Source organism: Hippocampus zosterae, chromosome 7 (genome assembly GCF_025434085.1).
Source record: "Hippocampus zosterae strain Florida chromosome 7, ASM2543408v3, whole genome shotgun sequence".
Classification (NCBI taxonomy): domain Eukaryota; kingdom Metazoa; phylum Chordata; class Actinopteri; order Syngnathiformes; family Syngnathidae; genus Hippocampus; species Hippocampus zosterae.
Window position 1 is genome coordinate 2,065,671 of NC_067457.1, and position 24,358 is coordinate 2,090,028.

The following is a 24,358-nucleotide window of genomic DNA, read 5'->3' on the forward strand; positions in this document are numbered from 1 at the left end:
TGCCGGTTGGTCCTATAAAGCCACACAGCCAACGTTTATTTTTTCCAACAGGCCTGAAACGCCATCACGATGCTGACTTCCATCCAGCTGATCACTTCTTTGCTTCTTTGGACCAGCACCGGCGAGAAGCTTTTCCACCATCGCGATCACTCGGATTTGCAGGTGTTCAACGCCCAGCAGGCTCAGACCATAACGGACGAATACACAGCAGAGGTAAATGTATATTAAATCATGAAAAAAACAAATGTAGGAGTGGAGTGGAATCCCCATGACTGATTCCTGCGTGTCTTGATCAGCTCTTCCTATCGAGATACGGCTTCATGAAGCCAGTGAGGTGGGCGGAGACGCGGGACAGGTATGAGGATCTCGACGACAATTATGATTTCCTTGACGACCTCCAAGCGAGCATCCAGGAGGGCACCACGGTGCCTCATTTCAGGGATCGCCCTCCTCTAGAAGGAGAAAACCAAGCGTTGACTGCAGCACTTAAAGACTTCCAGAGGCTGTCTGGCCTTCCAGTGACTGGCGCTTTTGACGACGCCACCAAAGAGGCCATGAACAAGCCAAGGTGTGGCGTCCCCGACAAGGAAATAGAGCAGGAACCGGAGGACCCTATGGAAGTGTCCAGTCCTGGACCTGAACTTGAGGAGAGTCTGGCCTTAGATGCTGAAAACGGCACAACTTTAGACACTTTCAATGAGACTGACAGCAACTACACAATAAGCGACACCCCCCCTCGTGTCGCTAACGACTCTGAAACAGACCAGGTGAACGTTAACGGCACGGTAAGTGCTCTCTCTGACACCAACGCCACCAATTTCCGCGCCGATTTCACGACGAGCTCCTCCCGGGATTACCACTTGGCGAAAACGCGGTCAGGCCCAGCGGTGACACGCAGGAAACGCCACCTGGCCGCCCTGGTGACCAAGCGCAGGCGGCACAGGAGGGACCTGAGCGAGATGGGCCACGTGGCCTTCAGCAAGAACGTCCTGAGGTGGCGGCTGATGGGCGAAGGCTATAGCAATCAGCTGTCCATCGAGGACCAGCGCTACATCTTCAGGCTGGCCTTCCGCATGTGGAGCGAGGTGTCACCGCTCCAGTTCATGGAGGACAACGGGTCACCGCTGGAGGACATCGACATCAGACTGGGCTTTGGCACAGGTGGGGCAAAACGCCTTGCTCAACTCAAACTGGGTGCCACTTTTGCCGCTGAGCTTGTTTAGTTGTTTTTAGTTTTATTTTGGCGGTTAACAATTTTCTGACAGAAAAATATTCTACAAAAGAAAACTAGAGATAGGAAGATCCCGTTTGCGGATTGTCAGACTTTTCGCCTCTTTGGCATTTTGAGCCATTTGACTGCAGAACAATTTTTGCGTTCCACACACTACACAACATCACGTGATTAAATTGTGTGGCACCTAGGAAGACATCTTGGTTGCAATCAGAGGTTTGATGGCAGCGGTCAAGAGTTTGCTCACGCCTGGTTTCTGGGCGACATCCACTTCGATGACGACGAACATTTTACAGCGCCGAACACCGGCAGTGGAATTAGCCTCCTGAAGGTGAGTGTCCAAGGAACGCCTGGATCACGATCTTTGTGGGTCTTACATCCTGCCCGGACATTGTTTTTTTTTTTAGGTGGCAGTTCACGAGATCGGACACGTTTTAGGGCTACCCCACATCTACAGACCCGGATCCATCATGCAGCCCAGCTACCTGCCCCAAGAGGCCGCTTTTGAAATGGGCTGGATGGACAGGAAAGCCGTACAGAACCTCTACGGTGAGCATCGCCCGCCGTCCAGCTTTCGAACGGGGACGGGAAGTCCTCGATTCGACCCACGTTTGTGTCTTGCCCACAGGCGCCTGCAAGGGCCGCTTCAGCACCGTGTTCGACTGGATCCGACGGGAGAGGAGCCCCTACGGCCAAGTGGTGGTCCGTTTCAACACCTACTTTATGAGGGAGGGCTGGTACTGGCTGTACGAGAACCGCAACAACCGGACGCGCTACGGCGACCCGGTGCCGCTGCGGATCGGCTGGCGGGGGCTCCCCGCGGATGGAGTGGACGCCTATGTGCACGTTTGGTCTCTGAAGCGAGACGACATCTACTTTTTCAAAGGTAGAGTTTCACTTCCTCATCCAATACTTTTCACCTCCATTAGAGACTGTCAAAATCTTGCAATATTTAAGCTAAGTGGTCATGTTCAAGGTAACCTGGGTACAATTCCCAATGTGTGATGGTTTATAAGTCCTGGACCACCTGTTGTGACAGGTACTCAGTTCTGGAAGTACGACAGCGACAACGACAAGGTCTTCGGACAGGACCCGCAGGGCCGCCGCTATCCCAGGATGATCTCCGAGGGTTTCCCGGGAATCTCCGGTCCCATTGATACGGCCGTGTACGACCGAAGGGACTCGTGCATTTACTTCTTCAAAAACACCCTTGTAAGGATGTCATCCCGGCGGCAGATTTAAACATGAAATGGCCGTAAACTTAAGTTACGTCTTCTGACAGGTGTACGCCTTTAACGTGGAGTCCAACGGCATGGCACCGGGTTTTCCGAAAGCCATCCAAAAGGCGTTCCCGCCGGTGTCTGGCGGAGACCACCCGGGCGGTAACATCGACGTTGCCTATTTCTCGTACGCACACAACGCCGTCTTCCTCTTCAAGGGCCGGCGCTTCTGGCAGGTGGTGAGCGGCCGCGACCGCCGCCGACGCCCCTTCCTGCCGCGGAACGGCCTGCTGCCGCACAAGGAAGTGGATCAGCACTGGTTCGACATCTGCGACGTCCACCCGACCGCACTCACGCTAACTAGATGAAGAGGTACTTGGAAGTCAATCCATTGATAATGCAACGTATCCTAAAGTATTCACAGCGCGTACTTTTTTTTTCCTCATTTCGTGACAGCCTTATTCCCGAAAATGAATTCCATTTAAATTTTGACAAAAACTATTTTGTTGGCTAGTCTCAAGTCTTTTTTTTTTTTTTTTTTTTTGCATTGAAAGAAAAATCTCAAAACCTCTTTGCCACTCGAACCGCTGACTTCTTTGCCACTATCGATCAAAATGGTGTCCTTTAAATTAAATGTGAATGAAAAAGGAGCAGTTGCTTTTCTCTGCCGTTTCCATTCCAACCTCATCATGCCAGTGCGGCGCAACACAAACAAGACATTGATTTGGGGAATCGATACGTACCTGAAACACTTATTAATTCAGATGGTTTTGAAGGGGGTCAGCGGGGCGGTGTGAGACCCCCGGTGGGAGTCGGATCACAAGCCCGATACTGCGGTCGAGCTTAGTGACTGCAAGGAAAAAGAAATGAAAAGAAAATGAGGCAATTTTCAGAGGAAGACAAACACCATGACAGCTGGGATCTTCACTTTGTCATAGTCTAACGATACAGACTTAAAAAAAAAAAACATAGAGCGGAAAGGTCACATAATGGATGCGTGATGAAATCTGACCAGTTGGAGTCTACATTTGCGTTTGTGCGTCGTCGTGGCAGCCATCGTGTCTGACTGGACTCGCACTCACATCAGCGTCATTATCATGCAGAAGGTTCGACAAAGACTCATTTGTTTTGGGTCCGTTTATCTGCACGAGCGTAGTCTGCCGTGCCGGCGGTGGCGGTGGGGAGGGACGGCGGGATGGACGGCTGCCCCCGTGCGCACATTCGTCTGTATGCGCGACCTTCTCATGCTTCCATACAGGTGCGGGGTTTGCGTTTCGACGATGCACATGAAAGGCAAAGGGAGGTCGCTTCATCTCCACTTCAGTGGAAGGAGACGTTGTATTATTCATGAACAAAGGAAATGAGCGCAGGTACAAAACAAACCACAATTTTAACGGAATCCTTTGGAGGAGCGGAGGGTGGGGAGACATTTATTTTGTCTTTTTGGTGGCTCGTGTTGAAATGCTGCACGAACTTGTGTTTGGGGTAATGCTGCTAAGTTTACCTCAGAATTTTTTTGCCCCTCCTTGGAAATAAAAAAATCCAAATCGCTTATGATGAGTTGAGGTCGGAAACAGTTGGACACAAATGTCAAGTCATCTGGTCCGAATTTCCACCACCTTTATTTTTGAGTAGAGTCCACTCCATGGGAATCCATACGTGTGTGTATGTGTGTGCTGCCCCCAAGATTTTTTTTTTCCTTTTTCATGGCCTCACTACATCTGCCAGCAAAGCGTTGAATAATTAAAGGAATTATCAGGCCAGGAGATCCAAAAGCCCCTCAGAAATGTGTCATGTCCCTGAGCAAAGCCTTGTTGGGAAAAAAATAAAAGCCCTGCCTTGTTGGGCGCGTAGAGCTGCATACCCGAGCCACGTCCCGCCCACGAGGAGCTTTCATGACGCCACCGACGGCAAGCGAGCATTGACTGGCGGAAAACAGCGGGACGCTATGCATGTCAAGTAAATTTAGCATTGCGTCCCCCAAATGCCGGGCTCCTCTATTTTTTTTTTCTCCCCCGCCGTCGGTTTTCAATGTCGCTAGATTCCGGGCGAGCCGTTTTGCACAAAGAATGTGACTGACGCAACATTAATCTCCCTCACAAAACAGACGCCTGGCACGAGCGCGGCCCTGTGAGGTGGCGACGTCGCTCCCGATTTCTCAGCGCTCCATCACCCGGGTGTTCCACTCCCCCTCGCTACTCCTCCCAAAAAAAATCTTGAGATCAAACAAACAAACTAACAAAATCCAAAAAGCAAGTGAAGAAAAGGAAGTTAGAACTTTCAAGAGCGCTCTTTTAACAATAAGGCGTGACCTCCATCCGAGAGAGCCAGAGTGCAAATCCCAAGTCGGATTCCAGCCTGATTTTGCGCGATGCGTTTCATGGAAAGTCGCTGCAAAAGAGGAGCGTGGCGAAAGTGACTGCAGAAGTTTTTTGGGGGGGGGCGAAAAAAAAGTCGATTTACATCATTATCGATTAATCGCCGTTGACTTGAGCATCATGACCTTAGCATTGACTTCAAAGAGTCTGAAGTCATTCCAACCAGACTGCCCATCAAGGTGAAAAGCGTGCATAATTCATTGCAGCGCTTTGACACAAGTGAGCGGGGGCACATGTTGGCCGACGGTGACGTGCGGAATACTCCTTGTCCGACACTCCTGATTTCTGACAGCTCTTGGCGTCGACGCTTTACCCCACCGCGGTGAATAAAACAAAGTTCCAATTGCAGCAGCATTTCATCACGCATCACACCATGCAAATGTGTTCCATGACACTTTCCATTTGCGTGGGGGGGGGGGGGGGGCGGGGGAGGAAACGCGGCCAAAGCTTGGAAAGATTTTTTTTTTTCTTCATGGCAATTTGTTAGCGCCATATGCCCGTTTGCCGGAGGGAGGGTGGCGGGACACCAAGGTCGCATGGGCTATAAGCCTGGCGGAGGGAAAACAACAAGGCAAACTATATCATCATACACTCGAGGCGGGCAACCTCCTGTTACGTTTTTATAGACGCGCTCACCGGACACTCGGATTAGTCTCGCGCAATCTACACTCGTCGACTGTGGCTCTCCTTTCTCATGTGGGAGGGCATTTGTCAACAGTCCGTCCTTATCGGTCAGCGGCGATGCACTTTCCGAAGTCACGTGGGCACTTGTGCTTTTTATATATCGTACATGAAATTCATGACTCACAGCTGCCACTCAAAAATGACAACGTCAAAGCCCTCTTGGATGTTCAAGAGGTGAAGGTTCAACTTGGAGCAGGAGCGGGATATGCCGAGACCAATTAACAAGTGCACCCGGCAAGGTGGTGGCGGGGGCGAGGGAATCCGTCGCCTTGATTAGCTACTTAGCAAGGGGCTAAAAGCTACATAACGCATGAGGTTGCACAATGCTTAATTACAGCGGCGTGATTTAGATTCCTCATTCCGGTGTTTGATGGTGGCTCCCCGGGGGGAGGACATGTAATTACAGACTTGTTTTCATTTGGACCAGCGTGCATTGTGGAGCAGGGATTAAAAGTCAGCGATTGTCAAAGGCACACCTTCTGTACTCTTTGATGGGGGGGGGGGGGGGGGGGGAAGCAAAAAAATACAATAATGACTTAATTAAATAAAATGTCAAGAATTAAACAATTTTTTTTGCTTCCTTCCAGTGCACATGTTGCACCGTGGCTACCTGGAAGATGCGCTATTCTTCACCGAGGATAAAGAATACATGTCTGTAAGTACTGATCTATTATCCGTCAACATGTGTTGCTCCATGGCTTGTGTTCAAATATATGTTACCTCAACGGTTATAACGCCGCGATGCTATTCATTAGCCTTTCTATGGTGTTTTACATTGTTTGTTAGCATTGGCCTAAATGGACTTATCAAGCAAAGCTATATGGTTGTTTAAAATAACAAACTTTTGGGGTTGGGGGGTCAATTACTGACTGTCTGATTTTTCCAGATGCTTCCACTTGGAAAAATCCAAGTCTATCAAACAATAAGTGGCAATCGGTTTTCGTACAAAATAAATTGTTACAGCAAAAAAATCGCACATGTGCCCCCTGAGAACATACAAGATGACATTGTTAGGTACCTAATATTGTGAGGCTAAATGAGCCTTACGTTGGGAGCAGTGACAAGTGAGAAATGTATTTAAAAAAAAAAAACCCAACCAGATTCATCTTGAATGCTTAGGCAGAGGAAACCTTCTGTTCCCATTCCTGACTGTAGACGCAGCACATGACGGACGCGCTAATTGACTTTTTTTTTTATTGCCCAATCTTTACCGCTGTAATGAAGTCGGGACTGTTATGCTTCTCTCATTACCTTTTCATTAAAGATATGACCAGGAAATGGGGGTTGCTATAGCAATGCTCCGCCGCCACCACCACCAGTGGGTATAACAGCTTGCATTGTTTACTCTTCTCACAAAAATGACCAAAACGTCCTTTTTTTTTAGATGACGTGGCATATCTTTGTCCCTGGGAGGCGTTTGTATTGCCTTCGAGTTGTCGTTAGACCGCAGCATCATATTCTGATTCTGTCTGAAAACAAGGTGGCCATTTTAAGCAGTTCAAGAACCAAATGTGGTTCCCAGCATGGCTGCGGGGCAATTCTAGTTGCGCCCGATGAATCCTGCTTAGGAACAAACGGCGAATAAGAAAATAAACCCATATTTGAGTTAATCTTGGGCCTGGGGGGGGGGGGGGGGTATCTGCACTTGGTGTCATTCTCGATATCGCTAGACTATCATCATACACTTCTGTCGACTGTTGGATAGCGAGGCAGCGATTTTGAGCCCTAAAGTAACGAAAAATACGGTTCCCAGTCTGTGACGCGATGCCCTTTTTATTGATCACCCTTCAAATGAGACAATCTCGTCTTCTAATGAGCCCTCCCTCATTTATTTATTTGTTTATAGCTTAATCGCCTCCGATGCCATAAAACCGACGTGGCTCGTTCACAGTTTGACGCCGACGTCCATCTGCGTGTGCCAGAAACACTCTGTTAACGCCGGGCAGGGGGAAATAAAACGGAAAAGTTAGCAGATGCCGTCGTTTGGAGAAATGTCTCCAGCATAGAGAGAGTGAGAAAGGGAGGGAAAGGTCAATATTTGCTCAGCGGTGAACATGTGTAAACGAGCCTCATGCCACCACAACTGGAGCGGAGGCAAAAACAAAACGGATCCCACAAATAAATAAATGAATCAATATAATAAGACGATTCTGTTGAGAGGCTCATAAAAGTCGGCCGAGAAAACTTGACCCGCCATTTTGGCTCCGAATGCGAACGCTGTTTGAAGGTTTCTTCATTTGCGTCCTACCGCAGCGACCTTGTCGCAATTTATGTACAGTGCTGGGGTGGTGGGGGGTGGGGATTATTATTCATCCTTAAGATTACCAACGGAACAAACCCATAATAGCATTTGTACTCTGACTCACATGAATAATGCCGATAAAAGATGCACGTCAAACTGAAGGCCAAATCAGTTTCAGGCAGTGTACTATTAACGATGCGACAAGGCTTTTTTTTTTTTTTTTTCCGACTCGCGTGCCACAAATCCATTCGATGTAGTGATGCCCTTTATTTTTCCAAATCGTCCCCTCATTGACCCATGAGTTTCCGGTTGATGACGTTTGTCTGCTTATCACCTGGCTCGCGGTTACCTCGCCGTTAAACCGACTCGGCGTGACCTATGCGTGGGCGGGATAGAAACTCAAGACAAAGGTCATGCTCAGTGTTTACATTGTGTACATCTGGCGTCCCACGCTGTATCTCTCTCGATCTGACACTTGAACCTCCCCCAAACTCCCACCGGTTGAAATGTACTGTATATGGAACAGCGGGGAGGATAGGGGCGGGGGTCTTCTTTTAATAGCATAACACGCATATCCGTTCCTTTCAGCCCCTTTTCCATGTGCAGACGATACAATTTAATCCCATTTGCCAGGCAATTTAAATTCATCCAATTTCACAGATTAACACTTTGTGCCACCTCTCCCATCCTGACACGAGAGCCGCCCCTTCGCCTTCCTTCGTACGTCGGCTTACTTCCTTCGGCGTGTATGGTTTCCACGGCGACCGTAATGACATCATGAAACCGAGTAATTCGTCCCTCATGGGCTTGAGTGTCGTGGCATCACCACGTTGCACCCTTGTGAGGATTAGCGGATCGGAAAATGGATGGATGGAAGTTGCGCTAATATTCTACATTTTTCACCGTCATTTGATTATTATTATTTTTTTTTCATGGTGGCTCTTAGGAAAACGCTGCACTTCCTCTTCCAATTGCCCGATTGTATTCTGGTGAGGCCTTTATCCGGCACCGCATCAGGCATGAAAAAGTTAAGGAATGTGGCCGGAATGCACAATAAGAGCATCCCCGTCCCTCCTCCCGCTTTACCGTCTGTTTCCGACACTTGAGTCACTGCTCTAAAAAAAATTGTATACTGTATATATATATTTTTTTTTGCAAAAAAAAAAAAAAAGATGCGTCAGCAGAATCTCCACTACAACGTGAGAAAGCCTGACAGCGCAGCAGTCTTGTGTCACTGTCAATTCCCCTCAGTGTGGAATGGAGAGAAATGAAATGAAAGAATAGTCTGTCTGAAAGATGTGGCAACATCCCACAGTATGCAATAGGGACGTCGATGAAGGCTCGTCGTTTTTTTTTTTTCGTTCCCCAACTTCAGAGAGAGAATTGGAGCCATTAAATGACTGATCTTCTCTGGAATTTAACGTTTTTTTTTTTCAATTTGAGGGCGTGTCACATGATGGCATTCCTTCCTCGGGCCCTCTTAAATGGGCTCGTCATTGGCGACTTACAGTGAGAAAAAGGCCTCAGGACGCGAGACAGGCGGAAAATTGCTGGAGCGCGACCAACATGTTGGAAGTGAGAGTCAAGTGTCAAACTTTACACCGCTGTCCTGCCTTTTAGGAGGTCAAACAAACTCACAAGAACTGTGATGGGAAGGGAAAGCGGTGAAAAAGTAACACTGATGGTTTTAATTTAGCCCCTCCCGCGTCCCTCGAGCGGGCCTGATGATGTCTGCTTGGCAGCGCAAAAAAAAAAGTTATTAATGGCGCAATAACAAGTCGGCAAGCCCGGGCTTGGCATAGACGCACACGCTGTAATGATTTTTCCACACACGTGCTTAAAGGCTGGTGTCCATTTTTCAACCCGTCCTCCATTGAGTTTGTTTTTAACGCGGCGATGGAGCAAGTGGCTCAAATCTTACGACATTTCAGTGTTTGTTTTTAGTCCGTTTTCAAAACGTAAACTTGCACTGCTGTTGTGACAGTTGCAGCAGTATCTGGCTTTGCTGGGTTCTGCGTCAACACCGAATGGCAAAGCAAAAAAATTAAATAAAATCTACACAGTGATGGCTCATAACTGCAAAAACTGTGAATGTGGGGCACTCTTAAGTCAACTGCATTCAGCTACTGAGGGCCAGAAAAGATGACAGTCGTTCATTTTGTGCCATGGGGCACAGGCAGGCCTTTTTTTTTTTTTTTTTTTTTGTGCGCATCCAGTACCTCCACACCAGACTGAGTGTCCCAGCACGCCGCCACCCCCAATCTCGCCATACTCCGACCCAATTTCTGCTGTCTGTTGGCTCCTGCCCGGCAGCACTATCGCTCGAAGGAAAACCTCTCACAACATGGTGACCCTTAGACGGTGCCAGAGTGCTTTTTGTACAGACAAAACAGAACTGAAAATGTAAAAAAAAAAAAAAATACCTCTCTGGGGCTGCTTTGCTATATCCAGCACCATCTTGATCATTATGGTTGTACTTGGAGAGCTAAATATTTTCTTAGTTCGTAGTTGGTCTCAAAAGTTTGCAAACCACTGGCCGACAGGGTTAAAATGTCTCCGCGTTTGATTGTCGACTTCCAAACAGAAAAGGTCCCACCTCTGTTACAGCGCCAATATAAGCTCATTCATCAAAGACATGAATCAATATGACTCCAGTCATAAATGTATTTACCCAGGCTGAGGATAATGTCTGTTGGAAGTGTCATTGATTCTAGGCGGCGGAGGGGTTAACGCCGCATCCGTATCCCGCCGTCTATTTCCCGCTCGCATTTTCATGTCAGTGATGATTCATGAAGGGGCGAGAGAGAGCGTTAACGGCGTATTTCTTCGACTCTCCTCGTGAACGACAACGCGTCACCAGTAAAAGATAAGGCTATGAAAATAAACAACAAGCGCTCGCCGGGGGGGGAAACAAATTGGGTGTCGCCGCAATAATAAAGCGCATTTTCCATCAAAGCACTCGAGAGTCATAAAACGTGGCAGGCGTCTTGGATTTCATGTGCGGCTTGTCGTTTTGAAAACGGCACATTGTAATTGGAAAGGGTCCTTTTCAATCAGTGGATGTTTTAACGTGCTGCCGCGCCGTGGAAATTGCCGCTATTTCGGGGAGGCCATCAACTCAACAGCCACTCCAAAATATTTACTCAATTTGGATGCAACACGTCAGTGATAACCAACCCAAAAATAATAATTTAAATAATTCAATGTTTGACTATTTTTGTAATTATTACACGTCGTCAGTCGGGCGGAATCCTCTTATCTCCAAAATCAACCCCCCCCCCCACACACACACCTCCCTTGATTGTTTGCATCGGTCCCCCTCTTGATCCCATTTTAAAAAAAGGTTCAAATGGGTTTCTCGTTTTCAGGGATGCTTTTTGAAGGGGCTTAACTTTTAAAAAGCCCTCAAAGTGTTTGGCTCTCCAGGAAATGAAAATAAGTTGGTCACCCATCAGCAGGAGAGCAACAATGAAACGAGCATATTAAAAGCCATCGCTTGCTGACAGATTGCTAATGATGCGATGTTTACATGTTTGATTCTTTGGCTAAACAAAGATAAGACACACTCGCCAGGGGAAGAAAAAAAATTCCAAACACTAGCAAAGACATGACGGCTTTCTTCCTGGCGCGCAACAATGATAGCCTCATTTGCATATTAATGAGAGGAGGGAAGTGGCCGGCGGGAGGGAGTCATCGTGGTGTACATCCATAAAGGCATAAATATCATACGGCTGAAGGCAACGCCCTTGAGTTGAGAATGTCGCTGAGTCGTTAGCATGTTGCGCCGGACACGCTGCAAGAGTTTTGCGTTTCCTCATTCATATTTAAAGATAATTCCGAAAAACAATCAAGCACTAAGAACTATGGCGTGCTCAGTTGTGGAGATACAGTGTTAAATCTTTCTTTTTTTAAACCATTTCAGTGTTTCGGAATTTCGGGTGTGGACATGTTATGCAATTTGGAGTCGAGCGTAAGTCGTCCTTGACTGACTGGAAGAATTTGAGCACCTTAGTTTCCATTGATGGTTATCTGGCGTAACTGAGACGTGCAGTTAACTAGCGACGGGAGTTATGCCTCCGACCTGAAAGGGCATTTTCCCTTCAAGTGCGCTAGCATGGGCGCTTTAGAGCGCATCGTTGCCTGCCGTGAGTGCAGGCATGTCACAGTGAGAAGGTAGATGAGCAAGGAGATAAACTGCAATGTGACAGCCAGTGTGTGAACAGGCGCTTCACTCTCACACACATACACGACTGTCCTTGGTGATTTTCTTTAATCACTCACGTTTGTTAGGGTTGTTAAACTCTTAACCGTGGTGTGAAAAATTTACAAGACATTTACTTTCACTTTACAGGGACTAGGATGATTACGATTCCTATTTATTCAACGTGACTCCAAAGTATGGAGCACTTTAGGAACAATTGTCACTGCAACAGAGCTGCCATGAGAAAGTCATGGAAACAGGCGTGTCACTTTTGGGCAGCTTTTGGCAGGGGCGTGGGGGTAAAGTTGACCTCGACAACAACTCCGTAATGCAGTGGGAAATTATTTTGATAAGATACGCCGACTGAGCATGATGAAAATGTGAAGATCCTTCTCCCTGAGAATTCCGATTGATCAGTGTAGTTGGCAGGAGCGACTAAATCCACCAAAATGAAAGAAACATGGCGTCAATTCATTAGCAGATGTTGTGTCTCTCGAGGGCGGTGGTGTGCACACTACACATTGTTCAAACGATACCTCCGCGATGGAAAGGATGATAGGTAATAGTTTTTTTATGTCATCCTCGCCTAAATCTGCACAGCAGAAAAGATCAAAAATGACACTGCACTTCAGTTACTCAGTCCACCAATTCAAAATCTGAAAGTGAATGCTATTTTGCAACAAAAAGCAGGTATACTATAAGCATTGTTAACTGTCAGGAAAGGATGATTGTCAAAGTGCGAATCTGCTTGAGTCTGAGATGCTTTGACCATATGCATAAAAAGAGGAGGGGGGGGGCTTCTTGGTGTTTGTCATTGGCTTGAACGAGCCAAGACCCCGCCTTGATAAAAAAAGAGAAGAAAACACACACACACTAGAGTTGCACATAGTGAGCAAAAAAGAGGCGGGGGGTAGAAAATAAAGCGGACTTGGACTCGGCTTTTAGTCAACAAGGAGGTGGCGTGTATTCTATCGGCACCTTTTAGGCGACCGGGAAAGCAGGAAGGAGAAAAGGGAGAAGATTCCTTTTTTTCCCCGGAAGGATTAATAAAGTGGAATCTTGAATTACGGATGGTGATGATGCTACCCGAGCCGTTGACCATCAAGACGACGACGACAGCGACGTGCGCCTAGAAAAAGTCAACTTGCCCCCCCCTTTTCACAGTTCGTGAAGGTATAAGAAGCGAATGTCGGCGTTTTAATTGAGTTCGCGGCGAGGTGGGCAGACAGCTTCGGTCGAGCGGCCATGTGCGGCCACCTTAACGCGGAGGGAAGCAGCGGGTCGGTCCGACTGACAGCGCGCCTCCCCCTACGTTAGTGTCCGCCACCTTGTTCCATTAGCACCGTTGCGAGGCAAGGGCGAGCCTGACCCCACCGTCCCTCCATCTCAGAGAAAATAGCCAATATGTTAGCATGGCGAAGTTAGTAATGTAGTCAGAAGGGTGGCCCCTGAAAGCTCGCACTCTGAGTTGTGGCCGTTAAATCGTGCAGCGAACGACGCCATCCTCTTTCTGCCCCCCCAGCTGCACCACTGCCACTAGCCCTCGCTCACTTTGGCCCCCGCGGTGGAGCTCATCGACCGGGCTTCGTCATTAAGCCGCCAAACAAGCCGAGAAGTACAAAATGTTGCTCTTTTCCCCCAGTACTCATTTGTCGGATTTTTTGGCCGGTACTTAAAGTACCGTAGTTCAAAAGTGCAGCTGACCTGGTCATTAAGTCACAGAAAGAGATGCAACTCGACCTAAAAAGGTATGACCCTGTGACCGAGACTCTTATAAACACATAACAACTATAGGACAATTGTTTATTAGTATATGTTGCAGGATTTTTGGGTAGGCGCTTGTTGCAGGATGTCCAAATTGGCCTTAAACATCTCTAACCACAATCAAAATGGCTCCCAATCACTGAAAGAAGAGACAGCTAGCAGCTAAATTGTCGCATCTATCATGTGGAAATGACCCTGACCTCGTGTTTTGTCAGATGCCCTTGCCATGACCTCTCCCTCGATGATGAGGGAGGGCCTCGAGGTCTTTGAGGCTTGCTTTGTTTTGATTTTTGATGCAGCATTTTATGCAACAAGCTAGTGTCTGCGCTAAGCGTTGGCCGCTGCATTTTGCTGTCTTCTACTACCATCCTCAGAATAGTTATTTCCTTCCTCTTAATATTAGTCATCTTCTTGGGGGTGACCAACCTTCACACTTGGTAGAAACAACTATACACTGACTCACCTACTCACACATTTTTGTAAAGCATATCTGACCTCTCTTCTATTTATTCTACCTTCTAGTTTTGGCTGTATGTTGAACTATATTTTGGAGAGCAAAACTTAACAGTTAAAAAAAATACCCCCCCTCAAAGCCTTTTGAAGATGCTGTTGTTGTCGTGACCACAGAAACTAAACCTACTGCAACAACATGCGATAGTATGTCTCATTCATTTGTGAATGGCGTAACAGTGGTCGTTGCAAGTTTGCTGCCTAATGAGCTTTCTCATGTGTTATACAGGATGCATAATAAATGACCATATCTTCAGGCATGAAAACACAAGGAAATGACAACTGCTGTTTTTTTTTTAAACTTTACAAATTCACTAATTTGGCCCTCATCAGGCTTTAATCCGTTTTGAGATCAAACTATATCTGGTGTTTTTTATAAATTCTTTTAAGATCCCGAAAGCAAACAAAGTAATTATGTTGTGCAGCGTTAAAATTTATTTTAGAGTCTCGGTAACTTTAGATTCTGGATATTTTTAGTTGCTGGAACTAAAAGACCATTTTGGTCCCCACTAAATGACCCTGTAATGAAATAGGGGCTCAGTTAAGTTCCCCACTGGTCAAATGCATAAGGGTCCTCCATCAGCTCCATTGTTGCCAAGGAAGTAGTTAAAATGGTGGACAGTACCATGAAGTCCATTAAAGTGGGCTGTTAATCCTACAAAGTTATTCGACATAAGTTAAACGAGCGGCCTGCTTCCTGTTTTTTCCTCTTATCCCTTTGCGTTTAAAATGTCTACTGTCGAGCTTTTAGAACAGACTCCCCCGCGTGAGGAATGTGCCCTCTGCCGTCCTCCACCGTGTGTTGCCCAGCAGCGACCTATCAGTCATGGCAATTGAACGGCTCTCGAAGAGGGACCCCTGTCGGCGCCGTGCAATATTTATTACCATCAGTCAAACCCTCGAACGGAATCCTCCCCGCCGCCTTCTCCACTCTCTCCTCCCCCACGGATGAATAACGGCGGCTTCTCTGAGTTCCACGTTAAAAAGTTCCCTCACTGGCCACCATTAGCTGGGATTTACGGTGGCAGCTTTCTCCTGGAAGTGCCCGAGAGGGAGCGTGTGTCAGCGCGGTCGCTTATCTGCCGGGCTGAGGCGTCAAATACGTTGCACATTGGATATTTACACGTTGCTTTTTTTTTTTTTTTTGTGACAACTCTTCACTGTTGATGTCAAGTAAGGCTAATTAAAAGTCGTTAGAGGAGTTGCGCTATGATGGAGGGTTTGTTTTCATTGTGGACCTAAAGAAACATGTTTCATGTCACTTGTCTGGTCTCTCGGGGTGTTTGGGCGTCTACATTTCTCCTGCACACAACCGGAGAAACTGTCTGGCTGAGTGGAAGGTAGTTATTGCACTTTCTTGCTGTGATCTGCCCCCAGCGATCTGATGCCATTGTGTGATGTTGAGGTGAAAGGATAATTGGAGCTATGGATATCCTTATCACGGTGACAGTGAGAGCTCAGCTCCGTTCAAAGGGACAAGATGCAGCGATACGTCTTACATAAGGCTATATGTGTTGCTAAACCGATGTCTCTCCCTTTTTTTTTTTTCCTTCAGCGCAAGTCAGTGGCGCTGAACCTCATGTGGTCTGCGAGCAGATGGGCTTACCTCTACAGTACCTTTACTAGGTCATGCCTTTATGTCAAGCTCAGAGCCCGCACGCCCCCGTGGGTGTTGTCGTGACATCAGGGCGAGCGGCGGCGTAAATTGAGGCTGATTATTTTCTTAAAAACGTCATACACGTTTCATTTAATGCATATTAATTGATGTGCTCTGGCGTAATCCACCACGGATTTCTCAAAGGCGAGCACAAAAGGCCTTTATTAGCTTAAGGAGGAAGTGGTCTTTTGGGACACCTCGTTGTGCGTTGCGCCGCTAAACAGAGGTAAGTGAAATGAAATTACAAGGTATCGCAAGCGCAGCCAAGGATCATATTGAATAATTACCTCACCGGAGCCATTGTAGGAATGCCAAGGCGCTCTTTTTCGAGAAGCTGGGGCAAACGGGGGAGGTTATGGCTTCCCCTCGCAAAGAAGATGAATGAGGTTTCAGGGTCATACGAGTACCGTGCGATGGCCAAATGTTTTGAGAGGACGGGCTAATTTCATGTCCCTGTAATGTGATTTGCGATATCCACCTCTGCGTTGCCCTTGGTTTTTATTCTGGAGATAAGAACTCAACAGGCTTTTTTTTTTTTTCCCAAGTGGGACCGCTGAGATTTATTGGATGTGGGTCATCCTTATTATTTTGCCATCATTGCCCCGGCTTTGTGTGTGATTTTTTTGAAATAGCAATTCAGCTGTGATTTTTATTTTGAGAGAATTAGCCCGTTTCTTATGCACGTATGCAAAACATGAGCCCAACACAGAGGAGGAAAATTGCTGAGCACGGTTAATTACAGCGCAGGCAGCCAAATGGGGTTGAAGGGCCGCCATGGTAACGGCGGCATGGCTGCGCTGCTACTTTGTCTCCCGCAATGTGCCGCTCAGCAGTTTTGTATCTGCAGATCAGTCCAGTTAACGATCATGTCTGGAAGCCAAGACCGGCGGAAGCAATGATAGCCTCGTTTCCAACAAGTGGTCAGGTTTGCCCACGCATTTTATTTTGTGAATGAGGGTCCGAAAATATTTGACTCCTCCTTCGGTGCGCACGCCACAGCGGTAAAGGTCAATATGCTATCATGCTCCCTCTGTTCAGTACAATAACGGCATGAAAACAGAAATTGGAAGTTGTTCCAGGAATATTTCAAAATCTACGACTGAGTGTTTATTTCCCAGTTGTCAGAATTTTACTTTGAAATACACATCGCTCGCTTTCGATGTAAGGCTAACCAAAAATCTGTGATCCCACTTTTCAGCTGGACTTGATTGGTGTGGCGGGATCCCCATCATGAAGGACCCGACCGGAACCCTTGGCTTTTGATGCTGGCAACTCACCAGTAAGGAGAGAGACTTGGCTGTTTCCCCTGCTGCTGGATTTGGCTTCAACTCATGCGAGGCTGCTGTCACGGAAGTTGAACTTTGTACTCCCTGGCAAAAGGTAAGTCTTTCCTCTCTTTAGATCCCTTTTATGTCTTAGAGGCTAACTCTCCGAATCTGAGTTAATAATGCTACACTTCCGGAATGGCCCACACATATTAGCCTTATCACAGCTCAAAACAAAGCAAAAAGTACATGTTGGAGCTTCTTTTCATTTTCCTTTCCAGTTTCATACATGCAAATCCATGATACTGCCACGCTTGCAGCTCAGTTGTTCGCCATTTCTATGGCGACGTTGCCCCGTAACACATTGGATTTCCCAACTCTCCCGAAAGGATGCCTGAAGCTAACATTGGCCAAAAGATAAATTACGGAAGACACCGTGCGATTTAGGAAAAAAAATAAAAATAAAAATGTGGCTTTCTGAAAAAGGACACAGTGCCTATATATTAAAGCACCTCCTCTAATGCTTTTTTTTCTCCTTGGTAGCAGCGGGAGGTTGTCGCTAATGGAGTGCCAATATTTGCACACGACTCGTTCATTAAATCTAGTGGTAAATCCACATGCTTTTACAGCAAACACGTGATTTTTAAAATTTCTTTTTTTGTCAGATATTTAAACGTGCCCACGTAAAATTACTTCGCTCTTCGTCTCATGCAAATTCTGCTCGCATCACCTACAGCGGTTTAATTTCACCTCAGTCGAATATGCTCCGCTTTCAAATACTATAAAGTTTGCCTCATCATCTGCCCGTCATATGTCAAACCTCTTTGTGTTGTGTTGTGCTTAAACGTTTACCCGTACCATCATGCGGGCAGTGAGTCGAAGAGGACCTCTTTGTCGGCGCCTTTTTCACTCTCTCTCCCGACCCATTCCCCCCCCCCGTCGACCCGCGTGAAGGTCTCGCTGCTTATGTAATGTCTCCAAACATTTGTGCGGCGTTCGGGGGAATTCAGGCATGCCAAAGCGGCGCAAAACTCTCATCGAGGTGGGACAGATGGCGAGCCTCATTTGCAGCCTCGCAAACTGCCCGTGACGGCGGCGACAAAGCGGGGCAGCGCTAACGGAGGCCTCGCAGACGCCGGACTAAGGTCGCTTGCGTCAGCCAGGCTGTAAAGCATCGCCGGCTCCGGTGTTATGACTGCGAATTGTAGTATTGGCTGATTTATGGAAGCATTGATTCATCATTTAAGAGCGAGAACGCAGCGTCTCACAGGTGGCGTGCCGCCATTATTAGCCAATGCCATCGGAATCCCCGCGTTTGGACCATCCATCACGGAGTTAAGGAAGGTGACCCGGAGTTGTTTTGTAATTCGGTCGTTAATCAGCGCTCTGTCAGGCGCGTCGGCTTTGTCCGCTGCGAGCAACTCTTTGGGCAAAGTCCATTATCGAGTAAACACACAAAGAAATGAAGACGCCCGGCCGCCACAATCCCCATCATGGGAGATCAAATGGCAGGCCCGGTGATGATGAGCGATGTTTATAGCCAGCACTCTATTAAGGCCAAGCTCTTCCCTGCTTTGCACGTAATGAACACCCACCTTTGCGAAACGCTGTAATACCGCTCGGTTTCATCAAAGTGTGGCGTAATTGCCTTCGAATGAGTTTTGAGGGTAACTTGGCAAGGTGACTGGCTTATGGCGACATTAACTGTGTTGATTTGAATGGAACGAGCGTCACCCTCCACTTTTTTTTTTTTGCATGCTAATGAAACCCCTGTTACGTCCTTGGTTGGATGACAATTGCGCTCTCAACTCTTTCTGTTTGTACATGGAAACGCCTCGTCCAGATGTCCTCAACAAAAAAAAAAGACAAGATCACTCCTCTCTTACCAATACTGCAGTGTGATTGCTTGTTGATTCTGTCAGGAAGTGGGTTAAATATTGACAACAAATCTCAAAGGGAGTGAGAGAGGGGGGGGGGGTGCGGTGACGATGTTTTGGGTTAGCGCAGACAATGTACCATCTGCACACGGCGGGGCGTATTGAGCGACACCGGACTACTGCTGTGAGCAACGATTGCATTGTTATTAAATGGCTGTTGCCTCCCTGGCAGCCATATTAAAGCCTCTGATCCTTTGCCCGGTGCAAGAAAAGGAAGAGAGAAAGGAGGCCCCCCCCCCCCAAACCCTCCTTGCATTACCACCACTACCACACTACCCCTCCACCCCCCCACCGTTGTCTGGAAAAAAGTCTGGCCCGCTGGACTCGGTGACATAATGTGCAGCTGCAACAGCACAGATTAGACGATGGCAGCACAAACAGCAGGAAGAGGCCGAAAGACAAGAGCTCCATCTTGAAGGCCGTTTTGGATCCGTGCACGCTGATGATCTCATTTGGAAAAATGTGCCTGCCCTCCCAACAGGGCATCGCATATCTCGCACCATATTTGTCACAGAACTTTCAAGAGGAGTGCACGCAAGACAGACTTGAGTTGTAGCGTTCGTCACCTGGCCCGGGAGCCACAGTCAGCCCGCAGCATCGTTTTTAGGACTAATGTCAACGTAACCCCGCCCCCAAATCAGGTTGAGTCGCTAATTTCATATACAAAACAGTGATGTGATCCATTTCAGACAATTCAGACCATATTGGGACAAATAATGAGGCAAAAGCACCCATATATCGTTTGACTCAACGCAACTTTATTTATGGAGCGTTTGAAAGCAACCACCGCTGCTGTACATGGAGCAAATCTAGTCATAAAACAACAGACGCTTAAAACAATACATTAATCATGTAAAACACCACAAAATAAAAATATTGGCGTCTCCGCCCGATCAGATGAAATCGCATCTGATCAGTTTTGCTCATGTTGCATTTTATGCTCGGTTTTTGGGTGCCGCTTTTGCATCTCACGATTCAGTTTCGGTTTTCGGGAGCAGATTCCGTAAAAACGGCATGAGAGACATTTTTTTCCAACATGGGGCTAGGGGGAGAATCTGTCGTTTCCTGACAAATGTAATGTGTACAGGGTGTAAGTTGGAGCTGAGCCATACTTAGAATATTTGGAGTCGGGCGGCTCTGTCAGATCAGCAACTCAGTCTGTCGTCTGGAGGAAGTGAATGGCGGACGCTCATAAATATTCATAGGGCGCGCGCTCAGACTCCCGTTTTGTCGACAAAAAGTTTCCAAGGTCCCGTTTTTTTTTTTTTTTTTTTTTTTTCCGAAGCACGTCATCCCCTTTTGATGGGACCTGACATTTGTCAAGGTTCTGCGCAGAGGATTTGTTTGTGACAGCTTCAAATTATTGTGGCACACATGGAGCCGAGAGGAAGAGGGAGACGGGAGGTGTGGGGGGGGGGGGGGTGAGAAAAGAAGAAAATAGCTGCTGCTTATTTAAATGTCACTTGAGCAAGGTGAATGCATAAGCTCCCCAAGCATCACATAGGAAATGCACCACAATAGAAGAGAGGTTTCTTGCCATTCTCCATTCCGGGCTTATGCGTCGGGCCCCGGCAGCCGGCGTTAAATCTTCTGAAGCTCTGCCAGCACCTCGACTGCAACCACAAACCGTTTACTTGTTTGCTTTGTGCGTAGGTTGCGAGTGAGGTGCCAAGCACTCGGGTCCCATTTTGGGGTGCGACATATACATTTGCAAGCTCTCCCACTCTGAAAACGAAGTCAGAAAGACATTGCCTTAAGTGCAATCCGGGGGAGGAAGGCAGCAGAGGAAAAAATATCTGATTACTGTGCCGCCATTTTTTTCCCCCGCCCGGCGTTATTTCTTGACAGCACTCGAGAGAAGAGCGCGCACAGGGGCAAGCTCAGAGTGTCACTGACCTTTCTAACAAGGACTAGAAGACACGGCAAGGCAAAGTCGCTCAAAAGTAAACCACTGCCGCTCATTTTCCCACCTAAGCGCCCTCCATCTCTCTTCCTTGTCAAATAGCGAGTGACGCCGCTGGATTAAGTCCTCACAAGGCATGCCAGATGCTGCAATCAGATGACAAGCACCGACGCGTCTGCACTTCCGCAACGGTCGTTGCGCGGAGATGCATTCATGCTGCCTGCGTGTCGATAAATTATGCAGCAAAAGCTTTTTTGTCCCTTTGTCCACTTTTTTTTCCCCGCCCCTTGTTGAACTGATGGAACAGTGGACAAAGTCAGATATTTGCCAGTACAACTGCGGCTGCTCCGCTAATGATGGCGATATCGAGTCATATCCAATTTGTTCAAAATATTATAATTGTATCCCTTGATCCATGACGTGTACATCCAGCGCTGCACTCCAACTGTCATCTATTTTAATGCGCACATTTGTGACTATCAAGCTTGCGTGTACTGCCGTCGTGGCGCCCCCTGATTAATGGTGCAATTACATAATCCTTAACAGTGAATGATGATTGCGCTAACGATGAGCTCATGTTGGGTAATGACTTGCAGAGTTTGCTTGTGCGAAGTACGCAAAGGGAGGAGAGCGGCGGCGGCTGACTGCGTTTGCCCCGCAAGCCCGGCTTGCGCTAACGCCGCCACCGCTGTCGAATATCTATACAGAGTCACAAATGTTGTTCCCCGCCCGTCGTCCCTGTAGATGGAGAATTAATTCCAAAAGTAGGTTTTAATTGGGTTTGTGTTTACAAAATGTTTCCTTCATGCCCTACTTGCACACGCGAATGAGGCATTACGCGTATGATTTGCGATGCGAAATGTCAATGCTCATTTGAATTAGAATCTCAGCGCTTTATCGGTATAGTCCGACTCGCTTCATGCCAACGCCGCGAGCGGCAGCGGAGCAAGCTTTGGCTTGACTCATGGCGGGCCTTAGGCCACTAACATTGCCTCTTGAGAAATGTAATCAGTTTGCTCCATTTGGGCCTGAGCCTGGCTGCTGTTAAGAGAGCAGACAGCTCAATCTGCAGCTGGATCACCTGGGGTTATGTTTTGCCGGTCCTCTTATGGGTCCTTGAGATCGAGAACGTATACGATGGAGATAACCGTATAGGCCTTTAAAAAAAATGCTCTTCTCGGCTGGTTTAAAAAGCTCCTTAAAGAGTAGGTTCGCCTGCGCTAAGCCACTTTTTTTTCCTCTTGCGATTTAATTTGTGATTAAATGAACATTTTTTTTTTCTTCAAGCTTGCTTGGCCACCATCGCCATAACTGACGCCCAGTCACACAACACGTGGACTGGCTAACGGTTAGCCAATTAACAGCCAGCTGTGAACCTCCCATGTCAAAAGAAGACGACCCCCAAGTCGACCAAAATCATACCTGCACCTCAGGTATGCACCATCATTTTTTTTTTTTATCATCAGGAGAATAATCTATCCTAAAAAATACTTGACATCCCGCAGCTCTACATTTAGAACTCGACGCAGTGACATCAGTCATAGCAAAGGTAATTAAATTCAGCAGCCAGGGCTGCTGTTTGAGTAAATACCATCATTGATCAAACTGCTAAGTAAAAAAAAACAAAAAACAATTACATTGTTCGCACCTCTCCATCTTGTTTAGTCAGCTTGATGTGTGTGGAGCACAATATCAGCACGTAAGACCCAGGGGATTGTGCGTGCGTGCGTGTGTGTGTTTTAAGAGAATGAGTCCAGTCAGACGCTCGAATGTGTGTCATCTCCTGAGTGCAACACCAGCTTGGCCCACTTCTGCCTGACCGACTAGACTGTGTCCCCCCCCCCCCCCCCCCTTCTTGTCTCTTTGTGTTTAGTGCTATCGTTCCTGCGTGGGGTCCACTTCTCATGACTCCCCTTGAAACAAAACACAGCGAAACCGAAAGCGTGCAAAAGAGCACAACATCCCAGGTGAATCCACAAATCAGACGGGACCACCCTGCGCACTCACGCAGAGTTCATAGCCACGTGCTCGTGCTCAAGTAGGTCAAAAAATGGGGAGGGGGAGGCTGAACTTTAGGCCCTACTTTTTTTTTTTTTTTTTTGCAGACAGCATGACACTCCATGACTTTGTACGAGCTGATTTGATCTCGCACTAAAAACTTGCATTTGAAGTTTGTCAGAATGCTTTGCCTGAACTCCCACGTATTGCCTAGTAAGCAGATGCATACATAGTGTCAAACACTTGAGTCTTTCAGTTTTGACTTTATTATATTTTAATGGCATAATTAAATTGAATGTAAAAAAAAATGAACGGTCATTCGTATCTCAAGGCACCACTGCTCATGCTTTATATTGTTTTTTTTTATTATTATTTTTTAAACCAACATCGTAAATGGAGTTTATGCAGTCGGAGAAAAAAATTGTAGGAATAAAACCACCAATTTAATTTATTTTTTAAATAAATTTAATGCTGCTTCTAATGCTGCTTATGCAATGTGCTCCCGAGACATAAATTGCATATTTCAACCCTGACGGTATATTTCAAAAAATGACCAGCGTATGTGTCTGTTTTGGCTTTCTGTTCCTGCTACTATGCTAAGCTAATTCACTTGTTCTCTAATAGCCAACAAAAAAAATGTGAGTTATCTTGCAGTCTTTGGAACACTGTTTGGCTCCCCCCCTTCAACCCTCACCATCAGTAGCCAAGCCCCCCCCCCCCCCCCCCCCCAATCACTCTGGGCTGCCTCAGGCCTCATTATGCCATTAGCCGCTTGGGGCCTCAGTGCATTTGCTGGCTGGAAAGTGTGACGGAGGCCCCCTTTCACAGGGTCACCACTCTTGCTGGAGGCCGGTCAGCTGAGTAATGAGTGAGCGCCAACCAGTGTATTCACTTCACACTCGGATTATGTATTTGACACTAATAGTGATGTAGCGCTTACCTCCTTCCCGCTGAACCACACTGGTGATAATACCTCACGGTTAGATTGCGGACCTTTTAGCCTTTCGTCGTAGCTGCTATATGAAAAATGTGTTTGTCTTTTTATTTGTGTAGTTTCATTAGGCCTCGGCGTTTTGGATTGGAAGTCTGCTGAGAGCGCGAGAGAGAAAATCGGCTCAAGTGAAGAATGCCAAATTAGGTGGGAGAAATTCCAAAAACGTGGCTTCCGAGTCTCATTAGGACCCATGCGCGATGTTTTGTACGGGTGTGTCTGGAGAAGACGAGTAGCGCTCGTTCGCTTGGATAGCTTCTGTTTCGCCACCACAGAAGCAGCGCTACATAATCTTTTTGACTTTATTTTTTGCTTATGACAAGAAGGCCATCCTAGAATCGATTTGCTGTGTTAGAGGACTGTCTCGGCGAATTGTG

The 24,358-nt window shown here is 47.1% G+C and overlaps 2 protein-coding genes across 3 annotated transcripts in view; both read left to right on the forward strand.

Annotated features, from left to right (window-relative positions):
• Positions 1 to 16: 16 nt before the first annotated feature.
• mmp21 (matrix metallopeptidase 21) lies at positions 17 to 3,911 on the forward strand. Of its 2 annotated transcripts, XM_052070802.1 has the most exons (8): positions 17 to 213; positions 297 to 1,161; positions 1,423 to 1,562; positions 1,639 to 1,780; positions 1,860 to 2,117; positions 2,271 to 2,443; positions 2,514 to 2,823; positions 3,710 to 3,911. In XM_052070802.1, the coding sequence occupies exons 1-7, from the start codon at positions 70 to 72 to the stop codon at positions 2,817 to 2,819; spliced, it is 2,028 nt and encodes a 675-aa protein (XP_051926762.1). In that variant the 5' UTR covers positions 17 to 69; the 3' UTR covers positions 2,820 to 2,823; positions 3,710 to 3,911. The 2 variants fall into 2 exon arrangements, with proteins under 2 accessions (XP_051926762.1, XP_051926760.1); XM_052070800.1 differs by lacking the exon at positions 3,710 to 3,911 and having other exon boundaries at positions 2,514 to 3,098.
• Positions 3,912 to 12,638: 8,727 nt separating this feature from the next.
• Positions 12,639 to 24,358, forward strand: part of ctbp2l (C-terminal binding protein 2, like) — a 37,636-nt gene continuing 25,916 nt past the window's right edge. Inside the window, exons 1-2 of the mRNA XM_052070779.1 lie at positions 12,639 to 13,129; positions 17,086 to 17,267. The gene's annotated coding sequence lies outside the window, so the exon portion shown is untranslated. The remainder of the gene's footprint in view (positions 13,130 to 17,085; positions 17,268 to 24,358) is intronic.

Coding starts and splice junctions, on each gene's coding strand:
- mmp21 (XM_052070802.1), top strand. CDS start 70: ATGCTGACTTCCATCCAGCTGATCACTTCTTTGCTTCTTTGGACCAGC. Junction 1,563..1,638: donor GTGGAATTAGCCTCCTGAAG/GTGAGTGTCCAA, acceptor TTTTTTTTTTAG/GTGGCAGTTCACGAGATCGG. Junction 2,444..2,513: donor ACTTCTTCAAAAACACCCTT/GTAAGGATGTCA, acceptor GTCTTCTGACAG/GTGTACGCCTTTAACGTGGA.